Source organism: Molossus molossus, unplaced genomic scaffold, assembly GCF_014108415.1.
Source record: "Molossus molossus isolate mMolMol1 unplaced genomic scaffold, mMolMol1.p scaffold_m16_p_6, whole genome shotgun sequence".
Lineage (NCBI taxonomy): Eukaryota > Metazoa > Chordata > Mammalia > Chiroptera > Molossidae > Molossus > Molossus molossus.
The window spans coordinates 83,190,571-83,215,875 of record NW_023425399.1 but is presented as its reverse complement, the minus strand read 5'-3'; the positions used below and the strand labels follow the sequence as shown (position 1 = coordinate 83,215,875).

Sequence of the window (25,305 nt, the reverse complement as noted above, 5' to 3'; positions counted from 1 at the left end):
CTTTGTTCTTTCCAGAGCAGTGTTTTGAGTTGTTACTTGAATCTGCTTCTCTCAGGTTGCAATCCTTTTGCTCAAAGAAATGTTTTTTATTGCAGGTTAAAACATTTTTGTTGTTGTTGTTGACAAATGACTATATGTAAGTCTCCTTTAGAGTAAAGGGTTCTGTGTGGTAGATTTTCCTTTTGCCATAAACTGAAACATTGCATCTTAGTACAATCACCATGTAATTAAATCAATAATTTACATATAAGCAAAATACGTTATTTCTTAGAATGTTAGGCCACTAAATTGTCAATAAACAAAACTCTGAGTGTAATCACTCATGTTTCGGGTGAGTAAAAATGATCAAATAGCAGAGTTTCTTTTGTAGCAGAGTTTCTTTTACTTGGTTTTAGTTTCTGGTATAGCAAATGACTTCTTCATGCCACTAGGGATACTTTTCCTTCCTTTATCATGTTAATCAAATTTGGAAAGAATATATACATGCTGGTGGGCCTGATCCTCCGTGCGGGGCATTCAGGAGGCGGCCAATCGAGGTTCTCTCTTATTGATCTTTCCATCTCTCTCTTCCTCTCCCTTCCCCTCTCTCTAAAATCAATAAAGAAAAAATTTTTTTACATTCTGTATTAACCAGGAGACATTGCTGAGAACTTCATCAGGAGTTAAGGGAGGATCAGTGTTCCTGGCATCCAGAACCGCCCTTGTCGGGGCAGGGATCCCTGCAGGCGGATTTGGGTTCTGCGCAGGGAACGGGAGCAGCAGCGTCGGCAGGGAGGACGCCCAGACGGCTTGGGCGGCTAGGACCGCGCCGAGGGAAGGCGGGGCCGCAGCGCCGCGGGCAGTCGAGGGGCGTGGGAGAGCGCGCAGGGACCCGCTCGTGGGACCGCTTTCCCGAGAGCAAGCTTGGCGCGGCCGCCGGGAAGCGGAGGGGCAGGCTCAGGCACCTCCCCAGCGGCTCCCGCAGTGATAAAACTTTAGAAATAACGAGGAGGGGCGGCTCGGCGTCTCCTGGGTCCAATCCCGTCCCAGGAGCGAAGACGCTCCCAGGCAGGAAAGCCTGAGAGAGACTAAGGCGACCTACATACCTCCTGCGCTGCGGCACCTCCCCGGGTCTCGCTTCTCCGTCGCTCCGCGTCCCGACCCGCGCTGGGATGGCAGCCGCCGGACCCCAGAGCTCCCTCCGCGGAGCCCTCTGCAGGGGGCTGCTGACCTTCGTGGTGAGTGGGAGCCCGGGCGGGGCACCACGCAGGCAGCCTCCGGGAGTCGGGGTGGGGAAGAGGGTGGTTTCGCCCCACTACCCGCTGCGGGAGCGGTAAGGGGCGAAGCAGACTGTACAATGATGACCGCTGTTTAACTCAATCCTGGGGCCTAGGGACGAGCCCAGATTTGGGTTGGAAGGCGGTGAGGATAGAAGACGAGCTTTGGAATACGACAGGGACTTAACTTTTTGTCTGGGAAAGTGTGTCGGATTGACTGAATCACAGGGTCGCACGGCCGCTCCGCTGTGCTCCGGCAGACGCCGTGGCGGCTGGGCTGGGGCTGAGGTTCGCATTCCTCCCCTGGCTCCCCCGGCTGGCCAGGGAGGTTGTGGCGCGTTTGGATGGAGGAGTGGAGTGTTCGGTGAGGAAGTTCAGGATTCCCGAGTGAGCAAAATAAAGACGTGCCGTGGGGTTCCAGGGGCTACCCCCTACCCCAGGGTTATCTGGAATGGAGATGTTAGTGCTTGGAGGGGTTGGAGCGATGCCTTTTGGTCTAGGCGTGGAGTTACCTCTGCAAAAACAGTTTGCAGGTTTTGTCTCCCCAAAGGTTATTCAGCAGCTCACTCGTACAATCCACCCCCAAGAGCCACCGGGTTGGGGGCGGAGTGTGCCTGAGGCGCGAGGTGGTGAGATGGTTGGATTTGGGCAGGGTTGGGGTCGGTGGCGTGAGGGGGAAGTTGGGATGGAGCTGAGGGAGTAGAGTCAGGGTGAGTGGGGTGAGGTTGTCGTGAGGTTGGGTCCTACTTTAGCTCCAGCAAGGAATGCGCCAGCCCAGAGCCCAACCTGGAGTCTCCTGTGCTCAGGAAATCTGCGACCCAGGACGAGATCCACCTGGAGAGGAAGTTAGGGACGATTCTAGAATTTGGGAGACAATAAGCAAAGAACCGGGAACTCCAACGGCGCCCTTACGCTCGAAGTTTTAGTGGAGACCAGGGATGCACTCGGGACGTATGGAAAAGAGCTGGGATCCGAGACTTCCACGCATCCAAGTGTGGGCCTGCGGTCTGGCAGCGAGAGGCCCCGCCTGGCTTGGGAGGAGGTTGACTTTGGCTGGAGGATTGTTGCCTTTCCTTGGCCTCCAAGCAGGGAGACTGGGTCCAAGCTTTGTGTTCTCTTTGAATTAACGAGTTATGAATATTGGATTGATAGTTATGGTCCAAGATATATTTACGGACAAAGAATTGTACAAACGGGCTGGTCGACCTGCCAGGCCACTGTTCGGACTAAATGTCTGAGCTGATGAAATGACTCTTTACAAAAGGAAACTGCTCTCAAAGTGTGTTCTTTTGTTATACATATACATATACATATACATATACATATACATATACATATACATATTTATTTATCCTCACTCGAGGACATTTTTCCCTTTTTTGTTCAGATAGAGTGAGAGGGAGAGAGAGGAAGAGAGAGAGAGAGAGAGAGAGAGAGAGGGACATCAACGTGAAAGGGACACATCAAGTGGCTGCCACCCACATGACCCATCCAGGACTAGGGGGAAACTGCAACCGAGGCACGTGCCCTTAGCGGGAACCGAACCCCGGTCTCTCTGGACCACAGGCTGACGCTCTAACCGCTGAGCAAACCAGCCAGGGCTTTTGTGATATATTTGATAGTGTTTTCAGCTTTTAGGTTTAAAAGCACGAATTTAGTGTTTTCTCTGAGAAAGGGGTTGGGGAATGGGGAGAAGAAGCTGCGGTGGTTCTGTGTTCCCAAGATTTCTCGAATTCGCTGGAGGGTAGGGCGTGGTGTTCAAGGCACTGTCCCACGGACGGGGTATTAGGGTGTGGTAAAGCAAGAAGGTGCGTGTAAATCTAGAGATAGCATCAGCTCTTAGTATATGACACTCATTTAGGATTACTTTAAAAATAATTTCGTAAAGTTTAAACAGTGTATCTGGAGTTTTTAAACGGTAATACTGGAGAGTGCATATAATTTCTTCCATTTAAAATTCCCAGTTTACAAACACTTTCAATTTCTGTCCAGTTGAATAAATTAAGACCTCAGTTGACCACAGCATACCTGTATTTCCTTTTGATTCATAGGACTGCCAGTTTTGCAGCCTAATACTGATGGCATAATACTTTAGAAACAGTTTTCATTTTATAGATACCTTAATGGCACTTTCAAAAACAATCCCACCTTTGAAGTGAGAGCTCTTCAAAGCAAATCTTTAACACAATACTGAAACTTTTAACATGTTAGCCTTCCCACTGAGCTGTGTCCTGGGTTGGGGAGTCTATCCATTTGCACTTTTCTCCTGCATCTGCACCCTTTTACCAATCTATGTTGCTACAATTCCTAATGATCCCTCTCATTCCACACACACAAACAGAAGGGGGGGGGGAGGGGAGGGAGGAAAAAAAAGAGAAAGGGAAATCCCTAATGTTACAAAAATTGTTAGGGTTGGTGAAAACTGATTTGCATTAGCTCAGTTGCTTAGATGTCTTCTGCCCAGTTACAAATGCTGAGATTCTTTTCTTTTTATTATTTTTTAAAAACTTCACTTGAGAATATTCTTCCCTTCATCTTCAGATAGAGTGGGAGGGAGGGAGGGAGAGAGAGAGAAACATCATGTGTCTGATTGATTGCCTTCCACCCAACACTGACCAAATCACAACAGAGGTACCATGCTGCCCTTGACCAGAATCAAACCCTACTTTTTGTTCCGCAGGCCAGTGCTCTAACTGCTGAGCCAAAATGGTCAGGGCTGAGATTCTTTTAAATATGTGCTTAATATTGTCCACCATATCAAATCTACTTTGGAAATTATGTTATCTATTGCATTTTAGAAATAGTATGTAGCCCTGGCCGGTTTGTCTCAGAGGTTGGAGCCTCAGCCTGCGGACCAGAGAGGCCTGGGTTTGGTTCCCGCTAGGGACACGTACCAAAAAAAAGAAAAAAGAAAAAAAAGTATGTAATTGCATACAGTTAATCTATCATTTTGCTAAAAGGGCTCTTCTTCTAAAGCTGTGTTTCTCAACCTTCCTAACGCCGCGACCCTTTAATACAGTTCCTAATGTTGTGGTGACTCCCAATTATAAAATTATTTTAGTTGCTACTTCATAACTAATTTTGCTACTATTATGTCTTAGGCAAACCCCGTGAAAGGGTCATTCGACCCCCAAAGGGGTTGTGACCCACAGGTTGAGAACCTCTGTTCTAAAGGAATTAAAATAATGTTGTTTATCTTATACCATACCATGCTTTTTCCCTTGGATTATATGAATTCTATCTGAATCCTATGTTGACAAATTGGCATTCTACCTTTTCAGATTTTATAGCATTAATTAAAGAGAATAACATGTAAGGTGAGTCCTTTACCAGAAAGACTTTTTCATTCTTGATAACAGTTGACATATTCATCTTTTTAATATAAAAATGATTACAATAGTTTCTGTTATTTTTGGTGTTAGTGAAAAAAAGCTTAAGACAAATAAAGGAAGTAAATGAGAACTAGTTTATATTAAACCCATGATCTTAATAAAGGAAGTCAAAGTTTTATATGTATTCAGATCAGTTACCTTTTTAAAAGGAAATTGTTGCTGTTCACATTGAGCATATACAGTTAGATCCTGAAGGACCTTCTGAATCACTTAATTCTGAGAAGCCTGTGCACACTTTTTGGCCCTGTTGTAATTCTCTTGGCAGTTGGTATTCCAGACACGGAAACTGAGGTGACTTGTTACTCATATTTTTCGATTAACTATAATAGGATTTTATAAAGAGTTTGTTAGACGAAAATTTAGTAGAATCATCTTAGCAGTGAGAATAAAGAGAGCTAAATCTTTTGATTTATCTTTGAGGTAAAAAGAATTTGAAAGATAGTATTTCCATTTTGCAGAAGGCAGTGTTCATAGGAAAAAATTATGAATTTAAAATTCCATGACTGTTATGCTCTGTCAAGACAATGTCTTTATTTTTAAGACATTCCATAAATTTCAGTTACTTAAGCTTCTTTTTCCGTAGTTATAAAAGGGTGTCCTTTAAAAAGTATACCTTGTATATTCACTATGAAATTGAACAACAGTACAAAAGTGAAACAATCTCAAATAACATCTTTGGTTTTCACTTTCCTTTTGGCATTAGATTTTTCTATCAGTATTTAATGATTTGTATAATAAGCTTTCTATCATGCAATTAATACAATTTGGGTATATTGTAAAATGAACCAAAGCAATTTATTTTTCCAGACTATAGTAGACAATATTTGATATTATCATTTTAAAATTTTTAATGTGTTATATTTTGATTTAAAGTTGCTTACAACTTTAGGTTTTATAACTCAGATATTTAAAGTTGTTCCAAATGGCTGGGGTGATGAGGCTCAGTGGTTGGGCATTGACCCATGCACCAAGAGGTCACCAGTTTGATTTCCTGTCAGGGCACATGCCCAGATTGTGGGTCAAACTCCCAGTGGGGGGCATGCAGGAGGTGGCCAGTCAGTGTTCTCTCTCATCGATGTTTCTATCTCTCTCTCCCTCTCCCTTCCTCTCTCTCTAAAATCAATACAGGAAAAAAAAAAGTTGTTAGAAATGTTTCTCCGTGAAAAGTGATTTTTGCAACTCAAATAGTCAATCCATAATTCACCAATCTTTAAAAACTTCTTTTTGTATGTTGCAGTTTTTATTGGGCACTCTTTTGTATAGAAGTTATTTTAAAATATCTTTAAAGGTCATTAGTTCATCACTGCTAATTTAATGATGCCTTAGCATTTTTTACTTTATTTTTAGTAACATATCCAATCTCCACAAATATAGCATCAAATCATTTCTGGTTTCAAGAAACATGACATAACTTCAATCTGTGTATAAATATCATCCCTTTAAAATGATATTAATGAATCAATTGTGTATTCTTTCTAATGATGTACTGCTATAAAACAATGAAAATGAACTGCTCAGCATGGACAAATTTCACAAACAGAATTTGAGCAAAGATTTCCAGATGTACATGATACGTATATGATTGCATATATTTAAAAGCCAAAAATCGACTAAATAAACCTATATCTTCTTGAAGGAGGGAAGGAAATACATTTGGGGAGAGGCCTTGAAAATAACAGTGATGTTTTATTTTGTAACCTTAAAATACCTATTTATGTTATATATAGTCTTTTGTATTTATCTTGTAGAAAGAACATTGAAAAAAAAGAACAAGCAATAGAATGAACAAAACCAAAAACTCTTCCTCAAAACTTGTTATGATTAAGCAAGTAAAAAACAGAAAAGGCACAGATCAAACAGTATTAAGAATAAAAAGGAAGCATATTTATGAAGAGGACAAATGTGTGTTTTGTCTTTAATATTTAATTTATTAATATTTTTTATTACAGATGTCTTTCCTTTTCCCCCGTTGACACCTTCCTCCCCACCCCCACCACCACCTTCGCCTTATAAGAGGACAAATGTTTGAAAAAATAGATAATGATATTATAGATTATTCCAATTAATTTGAAAACAGACTTGGAAAATTTCCTACAAAATGCAAATTGGCCCTGGCCAGTTTGGCTCAGCGGTTAGAGCGTCGGCCTGCGGTCCGGAGAGACCCGGGTTCGGTTCCCGCTAAGGGCACGTACTTCGGTTGCAGTTTGTCCCCGGCCCTGGTTGGTCATGGGGGTGGCAGCCACTCGATGTGTCCCTTCACGTCGATGTTTTTCTCTCTCTCTCTCCCTTCCTCTCTCTCCCTCCCACTCTATCTGTACAAAAAAAATGGAAAAATATCCTCGGGTGAGGATAAAAAAAAAAAAATGCAAATTGCCAAAATGGACTCGGAGGTATACAAAATTTACATAGACTTAGAGCCATTAAAGAGATTGAATTAGAAACCAAATAGCACCTTCACTCATATCCATCAGGCCCAGACCTGTGATAGGTGAATTCTTCTATAATTATATGGAACAAATAATGTGTACTTTATATAAATTGTTTCAAAGAACAGAAAAAAGTTAACTCATTTTATGAGGATTGTATGAAGTTGAAAAGTAGTAGCTTGATTTCACTTATGGGTATATATTTGAAATACTAAAATAAATAGCTGTAAATGAAACCATTAATGTATTTAAAAATTATCATATCTTATAAGTTTAATCGCAGAAGTGGAAAGATGGTTTCACATTAGAAAATATTGTATCTTCACATAACATATTCAGAGAGAAAAACATGTTTATTTAAAAATAAGTGGATATGTATTGTTATGAAAATTTTGAGTAAACGATATATAAGGGAATGAATTTTCTTGACATAATGAAGCATACTTAAAATGAATGTATGAATGAAAGAAAAAAGACTCAGAATTAAAGGTGAAATGCTAAAAACATTCTCTTTAAAGTTAGAAACAAACCCACTATGGTCACTATAACTGTTTTTATTTAGCATTCTACTGGAGGTACTCACAAACACATAAGTAAGATAAAAATCAAATTGCCATTTTACTTGCTATAGGATTAGCTACATGGGAGATCCAGTACTATCTTGACAAACTACAACAGTTAATAAAAGTAAGCAAGTTTTCTTTCCCTGGCCGGTTTGGCTCAGCTATTAGAGCGTCGGCCTGTGGTTCAGTTCCTGCTAAGGGCACATATAGTTTGTCCCCGGTCCTGGTTGGGTCATGCGGGTGGCAGCCACTTGATGTGTCCCTTTCACATCGATGTTTCTCTGTCTCTCTCTCTCTCTCTCTCTCCCCCTCTCAATCTATCTGAACAAAAAATGGAAAAGTGTCCTCAGGTGAGGATTAAATAAATAAATATTAAATAAAATATTCTTATAAAAAAAGTAAGCAAGTTTTCTGGATAAAATATAAAGGGATTTTTGGTCAGCTGTTCATAAAAAATTGTGGAAGAGTAGAAGGCTAAAAAAACTAACCAGATGACAAAGATTGGGATCACCATAACAAATACTATGCTTTATATTAACTAACCGGGCTGGTGTGGCTCACTGGTTGAGCGTTGACCCATGACCTGAGAGGTTACCAGTTTGATTCCCCATCAGGGCACATGCCAAGGTTGTGGACCTGATCCCTGATGGGGGGCAAGCAGGAGGCACCTAGTTGATGTTCTCTCATCGACGTTTCTATCTCTCTCTCTCTCTCCCTTTCTCTTTCTCTAAAAATCAATGAAAAAAAAAAAAAAGATACTAATCAAAACTATATAGTACTAATGTAGAGATAAACACATATAATGATGAGAGAGTGTATTTGTGGGGCGATGCATATAATTTATATGATATTATCATTAGTTAAGAAAGGTCATGGATCAGTCAGCTATCCATATGGCAAAAGATAAGATCAGAGAGTTATACTGAATCACACATAAAATACCTTCCAGATGGGTAAAAGATTTAAAAATTGGAAGTAACTTTACAATTTTTATGTAAGATCAAATAGTTATAGGGAATCACTTATAAAATATACATTCCAAGTGGATAAAAGACTTTAAAGTTGGAAATAACTTTACAGTTACATATATTGGATAATATATTTATGAGAGGGTAGAGAAGGAGTTATTAATACACAAAAGTATAAGCTAGAAGAAATGATTAATAAAATTGACTAGATACTAAAGGAAATAATTAACAAATCTGACTACTTTAAAATGTAAGCACTGGTTATCAAAAGATACCACAAAAGAGTGAAAAAAGCAACCCACATAAACCTACAAGTAAAAGATACAGTAATTTAAAAAAGATAATATAGAAATGGTTAAAAGAGGAATAGATAATGTAGAAGATAAATAGCAAATAAACACAAAAACAATGCTAACCGTCAGTAGGAATTAAGAAAATTAAAATTAAAACAACGGCCATAAAATTGTCAAAAATTTTAATGTCTGATAGAATAATTGCAGTAAAGGATTTGAGAAACAGATCTAAAAATCTGGTTGAATTTTTTTTAAGGGCAAAGAAATTATTACTTCATTGTCACAGCAATCTGATTGTGACTTCTGGTTTACATTTAAATTAATACTATTATATGTTGACCCTATTTATCCATATTTTTTGAGTTGTTTTCTCTTACCTTAACTAATTCAAACAAGGGTAAGGTAGATCTTACAGAAATGCAGTAACATTTAGAGCACACATTAGTATAAGAATTTTGAGTTTACATATGTATATACATATGTGTATATTTACAATTGTTACCATGACTTAAAATTTTTTAATTTAGTGAAGAAAGCTGTTTTATATAGGATTATATCAGAAATGAACTTTCTTTTGGTTATTATTCGATTTTATTTTGATGACATTATTTATGTGAATTTGTAAATTTAAAAGAGCTTCTCACTGCCAGTTTGCAGAAGGATAGTATATCCATTTTTGTTTTAAATAGCTTTATTAAGGTATAATTTATATCCCATAAAATTCACCCATGTTAAGTATATAATTCAATAAGTTTTAGCAAATTTACAGAATGTACAATCACCACCAAGAACTATTTTTAAAACATTTCTATCACCTTGAAAAGAAACTTCATACTGATTTACAGCCATTCCCTGTTCCTACCCCCAGCCCTAGCCAACTAATCTACTCTTTTTTTATATATTTTCCTTTTTTTGGACATTATATATAAGTAAAATTATACGACATGCATTACTTTGTAACTAGTTTCTTTCTCTGAGCATAATGTTTTTTAGGTTTATCCATGTTGTAGCAGGTATTTTTATAGCAGAATAATGCTCCACTTTATGGATATATCACATTTTGTTGACCTGTTCATCAGTTAATGGACATGTGAGTCGCTTCCACTTTTTGTCTATTGTAAAAAATGCTGCTATAAATATTCAGGCACAGTTTTTCTATGGATGTAGGTTTTCATTTCTCTTGGGTAGGTCTCAAATTTCTGGGTCATATGTTGTTTATGTTTATTTATTTTTTTAAGAAACTGCCACACTGTTTTAAAGTTGCTACATAATTAAACATGAAAGTTCCAGCTATTTAAAACAAAAAAGGATATATTGTCATTGAAATAAAAATGATTCTTTCCAAATCCACTTCTGCAAAATGGCAGTGAGAAAGTCCTTTGGACTTTTTGGACTTTCTCAAGGCTGTTGTCAAAATTCATCTAACCAGAAGTTGCAGTGTTCCTGTCCTTCTATGTTTAATTTCCTTATACTAGTACCACTCTGTCTTGGTTGTTATAGCTTTTTTTTTTTTTTTTTTAATTTTAGGGGATATTTATTAAAGCTGGAGAGAGAGAGAGTGCATGCTGGGACCTTTGTTTTGAGGGTGTTTTTTTTTTTAATTTTTATTAATCTATTTTTGTTACAGATGTTTCTCCCCCTGTCCCCGACACCCTCCTCCCGATCACCCCCCCCAATTGTTGTCTATGTCCATTGGTTACTCATACATGCATATAAATGTTCTTTGATTTATCTCATCCCTCCCCCCGCACCCTTCTTCTGAGGTTTGTTAGCCTGAACCTTACTCCTTTTTGGTTGTTGTAGCTTTGCAGTAAGTTTTGAAATGGGAAAGTATAAATTCTCCAAGTTGGTTCTTCTTTTTCAAATTTATTTTGGTATTTGGATCCCTTGTATATTCACAAGGATTAATGCTCCATTGCTGTAAAAAATCTATTTAGGATTTTAATGGAGATTGCATTGACTATAGATGTATTTTGGGACTGTGTTTTCTGATATATGAAGATGACATATCTATTTCGAATGGCATTGTTTGCTTGTGTTTTCAGATATTTTTATTGCTAGTGTATAGGGATGCAATTGACTTTTGTATTTTGATCTTACATTCTGCAAACTTTCTGAACTCATTTTTTATTTTTTATTTTATTTTTTGGTGGATTTCTTAGGATTTCCTATGTACAAGGTCATATCATCTACACATAGGGACAATTTTACTTCTCTAGATGCCTTTGATTCTATTTTTTCTGTAATCTCCCAGCCAGAAGAGCTTCATACAATGAGTGGAAGTGGTGAGAGCAGACATCATAGTCTTGTTCCTCCTGTCAGAGGGAAACAGTCCACTATTAAGTGTGCTGTTAGCTGAAAGTTTTTCATAGATGCCCTTGCTCATGTTGACCGAGTTCCCTTTTATTCCTAGTTTGTTGAGGGTTTTTAATCATAAATCGGTGTTGGATTTTGTCAGTTGCTTGGTTTGCATCTGTTGAAATGATCATGTAGTGTTGCTCTTTATTCTGTTTAAAAAGAAATACGTTATTGAGGTAAAATTTGCATACACAAAGCTGTACATACTTAATGGTGCATCTCGATGAGTTTGGAGATAACTATATCTCTTGTGAAGTCACCACCATGGTTTGTGCCATTACCTCTACAAGTTTCCTCCCGTCCTCAGTATTTATTATTATTTTAACTTTAAGTATAACTATGAGCACTATGCTGTATAAATCTCTAGAACTAATTTATCTTGCGTAACTAAAACTTTGTTCTTTATTCTGTACAGTATTCATATGACCTTTTTTTTTTATTTAAAATTCTAGGTCTTCAGTTTTGCTTGTGAAGCCTGCAAAAAAGTGATCTTTAATGTACCTTCTGAACTAGAGACAGACAAAATGGTCGGCAGAGGTGAGGAATTTCAAAACAGTGTTATTAAAACAAAAATTTAGTTTACCTACACTGGAAAGAACAGGTTATCCAATCTTTGCATTTTGGAATTAGCCTGAATATTTGTAATTAGATACAATTCAAGATAATTTAAGTATATGTTTCCATTCTTCATAACTCCATTGAATTCTGTGGTTGACTTTAGTGCTAATGTTGTAAGCCCTATTTTTGTAGTCATTCAAGTTTAGAGGGTTTAAAAATTACATCAAGAATTACTTGTAGAATATAGCCCTTTGTCACTGTAGGATTGATTGTAGCACTAGAAAACTATAGATAAAGAGCTGAGAGAATCAGAGCAGGTGTTTATCAGTGCTACGGCTGCACTGAGAAACATAACAAGGTGAATCACTCCATTCAAAACAGAACTTAGCCATTTGTCCACTGAGAAGTTAGGGAGCCTCAAACTTTCCCAACACCAGGGCAGTTATGCCTAGGCCGACTTTCCCTGTATCACAAGGAATATTGAAGAGAAAGCCTTATGAGAGAGAGAGAGAGAGACAGCCAGCTTGACCCAGAGATACTAAATAGTTTTTCAGCAAAAGGTACCATTTCTGGTTATAGTGCCTCATTTAATCTTAAACAAATGTCACTTTTATTCCTATGGGAAGAAAGGAAAGACAAGTCAGGGGTGTTTCTCTAGGGAAATAGACCAGAGGTTATCATTCTGCTAAAAATGTGAAGATGAGAGAAATAGGTCACCACTCCTAAAGATGTTCAAGATGTTCACTCTTTGACGAAGTGTTTCCACCTAATTAGGATTAGAGGAGAAACTGCACGGGTGACATGAACTCATTGAGAGGTAATTACTTAAGTGAGAATTTATTAGTTTGGTTTCTGTTAAGGCAGGCAGTTAAAGAATGGGATGGAGTTGATATTCTGATATAAGTATCAAAACACTTAAATTGATACTTATATTTGCTTGCCTTTTATTAAAGGGTAAAATTCTTGCCCTGCCTGGTTTGGCTCAGCGGTTAGAGCGTGGGCCTATGGACCAATGAGTCTCAGGTTTGATTCTGGCTAAGGGCATGTACCTCGGTTGCGATTTGTCCCCGGCCCTGGTCGGGGTCATGCGGGAGGCAGCCAGTTGTTATGCCTCTCTCTCTCCTTCCCTCCCACTCTGTCTGAAGATAAATACAAAAATATCCTGGGGTGAGGATTACAAAATTCTCAGGGAGAGATAATCCCATGTGAACTTTTGGTGGGGAGTTTTAAAAAACTATGTATACAGAAAAGAACTGAGCTGTAGGGGGGGGGTGGGGTGGGGCAATTGGGGGAGAGTGTATCAGAAAAGTGCCAGAGGGAAGAATTTAAAGATGAATTGGTCTTGCTTGACTGTTTTCCTAATTCATACACTGCATCTCTGTTTAGGCTGAAGACAGTATCTTAAAAGACTCATAGTCAAGGAAACTTTGTTTGTTTATTCAGGTGTATGTGAGAGTGTGTAGCTCAGCTTTGTTGTGATTTAACACACCTCTTTTATAAGAAGATCATTTTCATAAGCCTTTTAGGAGCATATGAAGTGTTTTGTTTTTTTATCCTTACCTGAGGATATTTTTCCATTTTTTGTTCAGATAGAGTGGGAGGGAGAGAGAGAGAGAGAAACATCTGCATGAAAGGGACACATGGAGTGGCTGCCACCCACAGGACCAACCAGGGCCGGGGACAAACCACAAACCTGCCCTGAGCAGAAACCGAACCCAGGTCTCTCTGGACCGCAGGCCGACGCTCTAATCACTGAGCCAAACTGGCCAGGGCCATACGAAGTTTTAAAGCAACATATACACAATCAAGAATTTTTTTTAAATCCTCACTCGAGGATGTTTTTCCATTTATCTTCAGATAGAGTGGGAGGGGGAAAGAGAGAGAGAGAAACATTTACACGAGACAGACACGTGGATTGGTTGCCTCCCGCATGACCCTGACCAGGGCTGGGACAGAACCACATCGAGGTACATGCTCTTGGCTGGAATTGAACCTGAGACTCTTTAGTCTGCAGGCCAGTGTTCTAATTGCTGAACCAAACTGGCCAGGACCAATCAAGAATTTTTTTTTTTAAACTGAAAGAAAATTATCCTTTAAAAAAGTACATGAAAGAGACTGGTTAAGATATTTGGTAAATGCAAAGTGGTTGGTTTATTTCATTTTGCTTCATGATTTTTAAGATGATTTTATCAATTATTTTAACACTTTTTTTTTTTTTTTTTTCTTTTTTGCATGTGTTTCTACTTTACATCATGGAAATTTTTACTTGTAGTTAATTTGGAACAGTGCCTCCGGTCTGCAGACCTCATCCAGTCCAGTGACCCTGATTTCAGAGTTCTGGGTGACGGGTCGGTATACACAGCTGGGGCTGTTGTGTTATCTGATGAGAAAAGATCATTCACCGTATGGCTTTCTGACACGAAGAAACAGACCCGGAAGGGGATCACTGTGCTCCTGGAACATCAGAAAAAGGTATTGACAGTACACTGATATTTTCAGGCATGCTTTTCTTTTCATTTAAATATTTTTGTAAATAACTGCAAAGAGTTCCAAAGGATAAATAGGATTTTTCCCTCTGCTTTGCTCTTTTTTTTTTTTTTTCTTACCTTGTATTTACTTTCCCTTTCTCCTCCGCCACCCTCTCTTTCTTAGTGCTGGCTAAAACTGGAATTTTGCTTTGTTGAGTCTAAATGACACTGTGAAGGTTTTTTTCTACGCTAAAGCTGAAGTAATTGCTTTTGTGAGCAAGTGGTAGTTTGGTTACCCCTCTATTACAACATTCAGAATTTTCTTATTAGTGCAAACAATTTATCTGTCGTTGAGGGCATGAAGTGACCTCCTTTTTGTGTATAGCCTCAGTAATACCTGACCCATTCATAGTCAATAAATAGGTGTTTGTCAAATTAATGTTAAGAGCAGTGGTTCTCGGTGAATGTGAGGTTGACTCCAAGTACCCACAGTGGTTCTGATGTTAAAATAGGGTGGAATTCCTGGAGGGTGTGTAAGTGGAAATAAGAGTATGCATGGCATTGACCATCACTCAGGGGGTTATTTACTGCGGCTCTAGATTCCACAGTCCGAGGAATGAATGCCTTACGAAGGTAGTCACAGAAGTGGCGAAAGGTTGAGACTGGATTATGACTAATAGGTGGCAAGTGTATTGATGAGAAAGTTAATTTAAATAACTGGTCACCACTTCAATAAATGTTTCACAAAATTTATTAATCAATTCTCAGGAAATAAAATGTCTCCTCTGCTGTACCATGAATGAAGGTGAAAATCACTCTGAAGTCCAAAAGAACTTTTTGCGATGATGGAAATGCTTGAAAATCTTCACTCTCTCATATGGCAGCCCAATATTAATAGCTACTGAGCAGTTGGCATGTAACTGAAGGATGGAATTTTATATTTCACTTCATTCTAATTAATTTAAACTTAAATGGTCACATATGGCCAGTGCTGCCATATTGAACAGTGCAAAGAGAGTGGTAAGGCAAGGAAGAACGTGCATTTTCTTGCTCTGGTTTGCCTGCGAGTATGAGGTTTTATCAGAAAGAACAGGTAACTGCTATTTATAGATTGTTCCAAAGAGGATGTGTTCTTTGTCTCTCGGACAGAACAAGAAGAACTAAAAGTACAGTGATGAGTTTCCTAACCTGAGAGTGTACAGTCAGTGTTAGAAAGGAATGCAAAAGGAAATTCTCTGGTTAATGAAACCTTTATAAACCAGAGAAATTCTTACTCATCTAATGAAAAAGACCTTATTCTCTCGCGTTAGCTTCTGCATGGAATTTCTTGAGACTGAACCTCCAGGGAGGCGTTAGGTTTATGGGCTGTCTGTTGTCTTACAACAAAATAGGTTGTGGTGCCTTTGTTTATTTAATTTTCTTTCTCTAAATTCAGGTACTGAGGAAAAGACACACTAAGGAAACTGTTCTCAGGCGTGCCAAGAGGAGATGGGCGCCTATTCCCTGTTCAATGCAGGAGAATTCCCTGGGCCCTTTTCCGTTGTTTCTTCAACAAGTAGGTTTTGCATTCCTTCTGATTGGGAGTATTTTAATTCCAAAAGTCTGTTTTATTCAAATGCAATAACTATTTAAACATTTAAAAAACATTTGATTGAAGATATTCATAAAGCCATTAAGTATAATAAAAGCGAGTAAAATGAGAAAATCACTAAAAGACTAATAATAGCATGGGAAAGACTCTGTAGCCATTACATAATCTTTATTAGTTTATTCATTCACCGAGCAGTTCGTTATTGAACACCTGTTGTATCCTGTGAAAGACACTTCTCTAAGTAGGAATCGAACTGGCGAACTCTTGCTGCATGGGTCGACACTCAACCACTGAGCCACACCAGCTGGGCATGGTTGATGTTTTTTTTTTTTTTTTGTACCAATGTGTGACCTATATGCTATTTGTTTACATTTTAATGTATCTTTCCAGGGTCTCTCACACTTATTTTTTATTGTACCCAGTGCTAGACCCTTGTTTCTTACTTTTGATTATTTTACTTGAAGCACTGATGAGGCATAGTTAATGATTTCTGATTACTCAAGTTATACTGATCATAGTTCATTTTAGCCTTTGCATTGCTACACCAGTCACCGATTCTCAGTCCTGATTTCTTTGACAAATATATGTACATTTGACACAGGACCTCTGTCTCCTCTTGAAAATATTTTCTTCAGTTGGCTTCTAGGACACCGTTCACCTAGCTTTCCACGTAGTCTGTTGTACTTCATGCTCTCCTTCCCACTCACCCCACCCCCTACCAGCCCAGTCTCTAAACTTTGGAGAGTTCCTGGGCTCAGTCCCTGAACCTTGTCTCCTGTTTATTTATTCCCATTCTCTTGGTGATCTCATCCAATCTCCTAGCTTGAAGTACTGTCTAATACATTGGAGACTTAAGACTTCGTATGACAAGCCCAAACTGCCTAATTGATATTTCCACGTGGAAGTCTAATAGACATTTCAAACTTAACATATGCAAGTAAAATGTTTGGATTTTCTCTTAAAAACATTTTCACATCTCAGTTAATAGCAGTTCCATTCTTTCAGTTGTTGGAGCATTGGAGTCTGTTGGGTAAGGTTTTAGTTGTAGAGAGCATATGTCTCTTTAAAATGAACAGATTGGGATTTACTACAGTGCATAAACAGTTTACAGAATTGCTGGAAAGACTAAAGAAACACATTTTAGGCTGAATCCTCAAGAATGAACCTCAAGCTACACCACAGGATCCATCACCAAGGGACATGCTGCTTTCTCCTTGATGGGGAAGTCACAAATTCTAGAACCAAAATGCCACTGCCATGGTCAAGAAGCTCTAGAACAACATCTTAACCACTGCAGTCAGGAAAACGTTTAATCCCTACCTGTCGCAATATCCACAAAAACTACTGGAACTTCTGCAGCCGTGGGAAAAAGAAAGAAAATAAAAGAGAAGAGAAGCATATAAACTATGATGCCAGAAAAAAACAGCACAAATGAGGCATCTACCTCCCTTATGGCTTCCAGATCTCTTGCAAGCACACCTGGTTGTTCGTATTTAAATCCAGAACTCTAGTTTCAAGAGACTCTGGAAAGTGGAAAGTTTTTGGTTCGATCTTTCTAGCAACTACACTGTGAGAAAACATAGTAAAGGAGCAAAATATATATTGAGCCCCAAGTTAACATATCCATCTATTGTTTTCAGTTAAACACTTAATTCCTATATTATTATAAGATACTGCTATACATGCATTTTCCTAAGATCTCAAATTATAATGGGTTAAGCATGACAGAGATTTGTTTCCCTCATGTAAATATGTGATCTGGTAAAGAGAGTCTAATTTGAGAAAACCCTAAGGACCCAGTCTTCTTTATTTTTTAGCTTGGCCTTCCTTGCAGGTTCAAGATGGCTCATTGCTGTGTCCAAATGCAAGAACGATTATTCCACCTTCTAGAGCACAGTCTGGAGCTTGCACATACTATGATTGTTCACATTCCAGTGACCTGACCTTTCATGTGGCCATACTCAGTTACAACGGAGACGGAGAAATGTCTTTCTTGAGGGCAATTTTGTGTTCGACCACAAATTCTAATATTAACAAAGATTTTTTTTGAGAAAATTTTTTTTTAAATCCTTACCCCCTCAAGGATGTTTTTCCATTCATCTTCAGATAGAGTGGGGGTGGGGGGAGGGAGGAAGAGAGAGAGAGAGAGAGAAACATCGATGTGAGAGATACACATTGATTGGTTGCTTCCCGCATGACCCCGACCAGGGCCCAGGACAAACTGCAACCGAGATACGTGCCCTTGACCGGAACCGAACCTGTGACTCCCCGGTCCTTGGGCCAACACTCTTAATTGCTAAGCCAAATCGGCCAGGGCAAGAATATTATTTTTTAATTAAATTTATTGGGGTGACATTGTTTAATAAAATTCTATAGGTTTCAAATGTACAATTGCATGATACATCATCTGTATATTTCATTGTGTTCCATTTTTTAAAATTTATTGAATCTATTGGGGTGACATTGGTTAATAAATTTATATAGGTTTTAAGTGTACAGGTCTATAACACATCATCTGTATATTGTACTGTGCACTCACCATCCAAAGTCAAGTCTCTTTTCCTTACCATTTAACCCCCTTTACCCTCTTCTACCTCCCCACACCCCCTGGTGATCCCATACTGTTGTCTGTGTCTATGATGGTTCATTTTTTTGCTTAATCCCTTCACCTTTTTCAACCAGCCCTCCATACTCCCTCCTCTTTGGCAGCTGTCAGTCTGTTCTCTGTATCTATAAGTCTGCTTCTATTTTGTTTGCTAGCTTTTTTGTTCATTAGATTCCACATATAAGTGAAATCATATGGTACTTCTCTTTTTCTGACTGGCTTATTTCACTTAGCATAATAATCTCCAGGTCCATCCATGCCATTGCAGAAGGTAATATTTCCTTCTTTTCTTATGGTTGAATAGTATTCTATTGTGTAAATAAATGTACCACAGCTTTAAAAACTTTTTTTTTTTCAATTTTTTAATTAATTGATTTTAAAGAGAGGAAGGGAGAGAGAGGGAATGAGAGAAACATCGATGAGAGAGAAAAACCTCAATTGATTGCCTCCCTCCCATATGTGCTGTGACCAGGGATCAAATCTGCAACCTGGGTATGTGCCCTGACCAGGAATCAAACCTGCCACCTTTTGGTGCATAGGACAATGCTCCAACCAACTGAGCCGCACTGGCCAGGCCAACCACAGCTTTTTTTACCCACTCATCTACTGAGTAGACATTAAAGGGATACTACCATCCTCTGAGATAGTGTCATCCTCAACTTCCGTCTTCTCACCACACATCCAACCCATGGTCATATCCTGTTGGCAGTATCTTCAGATTATATCTAGAATGTAACCACTTGTCACCACCCCTGCACTACTGTGCTAGCCTAATAAACTTACCACTCTCCCCTGAATTATTGCACTAACTTTTTAAACGGTCTTCCTGTTTCTTCCCTTACGCATCCATCCAAGTGTAGTTTTAACGAAAGCACCAAGTATTATCATTTAGAATATAAATCAGATAATACTGTCTCTTCATCTGACTCCGAGGAAAAGGCAACATTCTTGGAATCGCTTACCCAGTGTGGCCCCTATTACTGCATTCCTTTCCATCTTCTGCTCCTTTCCCCAGCTCTCAACCCCACAGCCTATTTGCTGTTCCTTGAACACTCCAGGCACAACCTGTTTCCAAGAAGAGTCTTTCCTGTTTGTTCACATAGCTCATTTTTTTTAGTTTTCGTCCGTTTCCCTCCTAAGGAGTGGCATTCCCTTCACCATAGATGAGTGTCTCTGTTCACCTCACTCTTGCTAACAATGGATATTACTGTTCTTTGCTATCTTTGCCAAATCACTAAATATAAAATTATGCCTATTGTTTGTAATTAAATTCTCTTTGGTTGCTGTTTATGTTGGACATTGTTTTCATTAAATATGAGCAGTTTTTAAAAATCTTTTGCCAAATGTTTATTACTGCTTTGTGTGTTGATAAAGCGACACACATTATTTTATTAAAGTCATCTCTTTAAAATAAAAATATAAACACACAAGCTGCATTTTTAAAGAACTAGCATTTTAACAGAATTTAATTTTAAGTTTTTTACATATATATTTTTCTTTTCAGGTTCAATCTGATGCAGCACAGAACTATACCGTCTATTATTCAATAAGTGGACGTGGAGTTGACCAAGAACCTTTAAATTTGTTTTACATAGAAAAAGACACTGGAAATCTGTACTGTACTCGGCCAGTGGATCGTGAAGAATATGATGTTTTTGATGTAGGAGTTTTATTGAAATACATGACTTCAAATGATTCAACTATGTTTCTTCTGATACTCCATCTACTCTTTCCTGTCTTCTTGCAGTCTCTTCTCAGAGGCTATCTTAATATTAAATGAAATAGACTATGCAATATTTTGGAATACTTTCTGCTTTTCATGTCAACTTCTGTTGTTGCCTGAAATGAAGCAAAGAACTTTAATGGTATTTGAATGTAAATTCCAGAAAGTTTCTAGAAGTTGTTTTTGCTTATGAGATACTCTTGCTCTCTATGTTCATGGTATCTATTTACAGATAATTTCCTGTCTCCAGTACATGACCACAGTCTTCCCTCATCTATTCTAACTACTTCTTTTGTCTTCCTTCCACTTGTATGATCACTGATCATGGTTGAGAGCTAGATAAGGAAGCAAAAGTGGGAGACTAAGCCAAAACAAAGGTTAATAAGCCAGCATTCTGATATGGATGAGCTTACAGTCCATGGAATAGTTCAGCCAATTTTAAATGTAATATGATAAATGCTGTGGGGGTCATGTGGTCATCTCTGTGGTGGTAGTACAGGGATTCCCCATAGGAAAAAGGGATTCTCTTTCTAAAAGAAGGAAGAGATCTGGGTAAACAACTGTGACTTATGTCCATCACATGACATTTCTTAGCTTTCGGTTAGAAAATTATCAACTCAGTGTTGCAATCACATGCTGAATAGAAATGCATTCTACCTGACATTACAGTGCCTTTAATTACTTAGCAACACAGAAATTGGTAACTGGATTTTGTTAGAAATACTCTAAAAATAAGTGCTATGTAAGGTAAAACAGTAAAAGTGCTTTGGAGTTTCAAGATTGGAAATCACTGCTTTACTTAGATGATATGGTAGGGATTTTTCCTACTTTCCATTGCAGTGAGTTTCATTGTCTTCCCCAGCACAACTTTCTGATTATAGAGTGAATAACGGCTATAATCCGAGTCTCTATATTCACATTTAATTTCTCATTTAATTTACAGAGCTGCCCATGACTTCACTGTACTCTGAAACTTTATTTGAGATATAGACATTTCTAACAAATACTGGATGCTCTTGACTGTACTTAAAGTGTTTCTCCATTTGATATTTTGATGATTTAAAAAGCACGAAATAAAAATTAAGTGGTTTATTACTGAAAAATTTGTAAGGAAGGTAGTAGGTAAAGCATAGCATTCTCTCTTGCTATAATCTTATGTCAATGGACTAGTGAACTTGCTTTTTCCTGTTTTTTAGTTGATTGCCTATGCGTCAACTGCAGATGGTTATTCAGCAGACTTACCTCTTCCACTGCCCATCAGAGTGGAGGATGAAAATGACAACCACCCTATTTTCACAGAAAAAATTTATAATTTTGAGGTTCCAGAAAGTAGTAAACTTGGTAAGACACAATTTTTTTAAAAAACTTTTTTGTGCATGTCTTCTTTAGCTATTTGCATTTTTCTTTTATGAAATGTACGTTCATTTCCTTTGCCCATTCCCCACCTCTCCCCCTGGTGTATGTCTGTTTCTTATTTTTAATATAATTAAAAGTGTTCTTACATATTAAGGATATTAATATAGTTAAATATTTTCTCAGTCTGTTGCTGCTTTTCAGTTTTATTAAATCTCCTTTTTGCAGTAGAGTAGTTTGGGTCTTTCATTTAGTTAAATCTATCTATATCAGACTTAGAATGGCCTTTTCCCTTCAGAGTTGGTGGTAAGACAACTTTTAAGAGTGAAATGTATCCTGTTAAATATGTTTGTGTACATTTTTTGAGATACTGAGTTTTTTATATTCAAGGCCAATGATTCAGATGTGATATTTGACCAGTATCTATTTACAGAATATATTTAATCCCATCAAATACAAACAATGTATAATGTAGGGGATGTTATGGGATTTTTTTGGTGTTGTCAATATGATACCAATTACTTATAAGGGCAGATGACAATAATTCAAGCTTTGTACCATATTTGGTTTATATACTTTATTTCATCTTATCATTATGTGGGTTTATCAATATTCTTACCTCCAAGCTTAGGACATGCAGGGTGGAATGTACATTAAAACTAAAATCAGTATAGATATTTTTATTAGATTTTATTTACGGAGATGTTGAATAATATCTACTGATGATACAATTTTTTAAAAAAGTTCTATTTTTATTATTTCTTCTCTTACAACTACTACCTTACTACTTCCACTGTAGAATGAATACTGAAATAACTTTAGAGAAACTTATATTGCATGTTCTCCAATCTAAACACTTCTTCTCACATGTGGAAAACCAGTGTTTCAGATTAGTTCGCTTTTTTGTTTATTTTTATTTTTATTATTATTCTTTTAATCCTCACCCGAGGATATGTTTATCGACCCTAGAGAGAGAGGAAGCAGAGAGAGAGAGATAAAGAGAGAGAGAGAGAGAGAGAGAGAGAGAGAGAGAGAGAAAGTGAATCATTGATGTGAGAGAAAAACATTGATCAGGTGCCTCCATGGGGCAACCTGGGGTTGAACCTACAACTGGGAATCCAACCATGGGACAGTGCTCCAATCAACTGAGCAATCTGGTCAGGGCTAGTTGTTTTTTTTTTCAATAATTTTTCTTTATTGATTTTCAAGAGAAAGAAAGGGAGAGAGAGAGAGAGAGAGAGAAACATCGATGAGTGAACATTGATTGGCTGTCTCCTGCATGTGCCCCACTGGTGATTGGGCCCACAATCTGGGCACGTGCTCTTACTGGGAATAGAACTGGTAACCTCTTGGTGTATGGGTCGACGCTCAACCACTGAGCCACACCAGCCAGGCGCTAGTTGGCTTTTTAATGTGGCATTCATGATGTCTTCTGAGACTTGCAATATGGAGAATAGCCACTTACAATAAAGTTGAAAGAAAGTTGACTCAGTCACAAAGGATGACTTTGCTAACTTGCCTATTAAGGTTTTTGCTAGTTACTTAGATCTTCACTGCATCATTACACTTGCTATTCCCTCATATATTTTACTTTGATAATTTGATGTCATAGATGTCCGCCTCTTTATTACTCACAATGTACAATTACAAAAATAAAAATCATTGATTTGGAGGTTAGGAAACCCAGGTTTTGATTCAGGGTCTATTATTAACTCACTGTGGGAACTCATGGAAGTCTCTTGAGTTCTCTGACCTGTAAAATAAGTTAATTACATGAGATGACCTGTAATGTTTTTAGCTTCACAAGTCTATGACTCTGAAACATTATTTTTCAAAGAGAGATAGATGATTGGTTTCAAACTCTTTCGTGAGGATTTTGTTCTCATCAGTAGTAACAGAAGAATCAAGGACAAACACTTTGATGCCCATATTAGCCCAGAGTATTTTAAGCATCTCACACCAGTAGGTTCAGATCATTTAAGACTCTGATACTCTGAACTAACAGGTGCTCTTGAGTTTGCCTTAAGTCACACACAGGTGGCTTAGATAAAGAGTTCTCAATTAGTATTGAAGCATAACACCTATGGAAAGGAATTTTCAAGATTTTTAGGAAGATTTTGTGTGATAAGTAAAGCAGTTCTCTATTTAGAGAATTAAAATAGTGTTTGTCTTTCTAACTATAAGTCAAATTGCAGGAAGAAAATGTTATGTCTTACAAAGATCATAAACTTTTTTCCATAAAAACATAGATAGCATTTATTTTCTTACGGCAAAAAGATGATTACTTCATGTCTTCATATTGATTTATGGCAGAAATCTTGTCATGAGTATGCAATTAATTAGACCTTCTCTACTATATATAATGCATATATAAATATATAAAATATAAATATATGTATAAATATAGAAATATACTATATATGTATACTTATTTACACATATATACACACATGTGCATATATGTATAAACTTTAAGGATCTTTTATAGTAACAAAATTATTTATTTATTTTTTAATCCTCATCTGAGGATATTTTTCCATTTATCTTCAGATAGCGTGGGAGGGAGAAACATAAAAGAGAGAGAAACATTGATGTGAGATAGACACATCGACTGGTTGCCTCCAGCATGACCTGACCAGGGCTGGGGATGAACTGCAACTGAGGTACATGCTCTTGACCAGAATCAAACCCTCAACTCATTGGTCCATGGGTTGATGCTCTGACCGCTGAGCCAAACCGGCAAGGGCTAGTAACAAAATTATTTAAAACTAATATATCCTTGGGTTAAAAGTTTTACCCTGCTTTTATTTCATTGAAACACAATATTTCAATAAAGTTATTTTAATGTGTGTGTGGTTGTGTCTATGTGTTGTTTGTCAGATTGACCTCACATACAGTGCAATATGCAAAGTGGATCTGTGCATTCTATTTGCGTTGCATTGGAACACTCTCCTGACACTATGAATACACCACCTGTGTGTATTCTTTGATACCTGAGATCCTTTACCAGGACAGTATTTTTATATTCCATACAGATGGCAAATTCTCTCCGAATGGTAAATTTAATGAAATCCCTTCTTGAGGATTAAGTGAGACTGAGGTCAGTGGTGTGTGGATACTAAACTGGTGGAAAAGAATGAGGCAAGTCACCAAAAAACAAAAAAACATCTTAGAAAGGAGACTGGGTTGTGAAAGGTCACCTTGGCCATCTATCCCAAATCACTCTGGATGTAATTATTAATCAAAAGTTTAAATTTTAAAAATCTGAGTTACTCAGGAGCCATGGTTTATCTCTCCAACTAGGTTTGTTATTGCAATATGTGAGAATAAGTGTTGAAAATATTTTGGAGTGCCTTTTATATAAGTTTTAGTAATATATTATCAGATGTTGTGAACTGTGAGCAAAGTAAAAGTTGCCTTGATTCTCAGCATCAAGGTGTTTTTTTTTGTTTGTGTTTTTTTGTGGTGTGTGCCCCTAGCGGGAACCGAACCTGGTGTGAACTGTGAGCAAAGTAAAAGTTGCCTTGATTCTCAGCATCAAGGTGCTTTTTTTTCGTTTTTTTTTTTTGTTGTTGTTGTTGTTGTTGTTGTTTTTGTGGTACGTGCACCTAGTGGGAACCGAACCTGGGACTCTCTGGTCCGCAGGCCGATGCTCAGCCGCTGAGCCAAACTGGCCAGGGCTCAAGGTGTTTTATATGATAAATCTGAAGTTATCTTCATCAGTATTATCTAAAGATGGAATCCCTCTGGT

At 37.9% G+C, this 25,305-nt stretch overlaps 1 protein-coding gene across 2 annotated transcripts in view; it reads left to right on the top strand.

Moving 5' to 3' along the window:
- Positions 1 to 1,091: 1,091 nt before the first annotated feature.
- DSC3 (desmocollin 3) overlaps positions 1,092 to 25,305 on the top strand; it is a 45,495-nt gene continuing 21,281 nt past the window's right edge. For both annotated transcript variants that reach the window (XM_036244977.1, XM_036244978.1), the window contains exons 1-6: positions 1,092 to 1,217; positions 11,709 to 11,793; positions 14,087 to 14,286; positions 15,718 to 15,837; positions 19,983 to 20,138; positions 21,398 to 21,542. In XM_036244977.1, the coding sequence (XP_036100870.1) occupies positions 1,152 to 1,217; positions 11,709 to 11,793; positions 14,087 to 14,286; positions 15,718 to 15,837; positions 19,983 to 20,138; positions 21,398 to 21,542 (772 nt within the window). In that variant the 5' untranslated portion in view covers positions 1,092 to 1,151. The remainder of the gene's footprint in view (positions 1,218 to 11,708; positions 11,794 to 14,086; positions 14,287 to 15,717; positions 15,838 to 19,982; positions 20,139 to 21,397; positions 21,543 to 25,305) is intronic.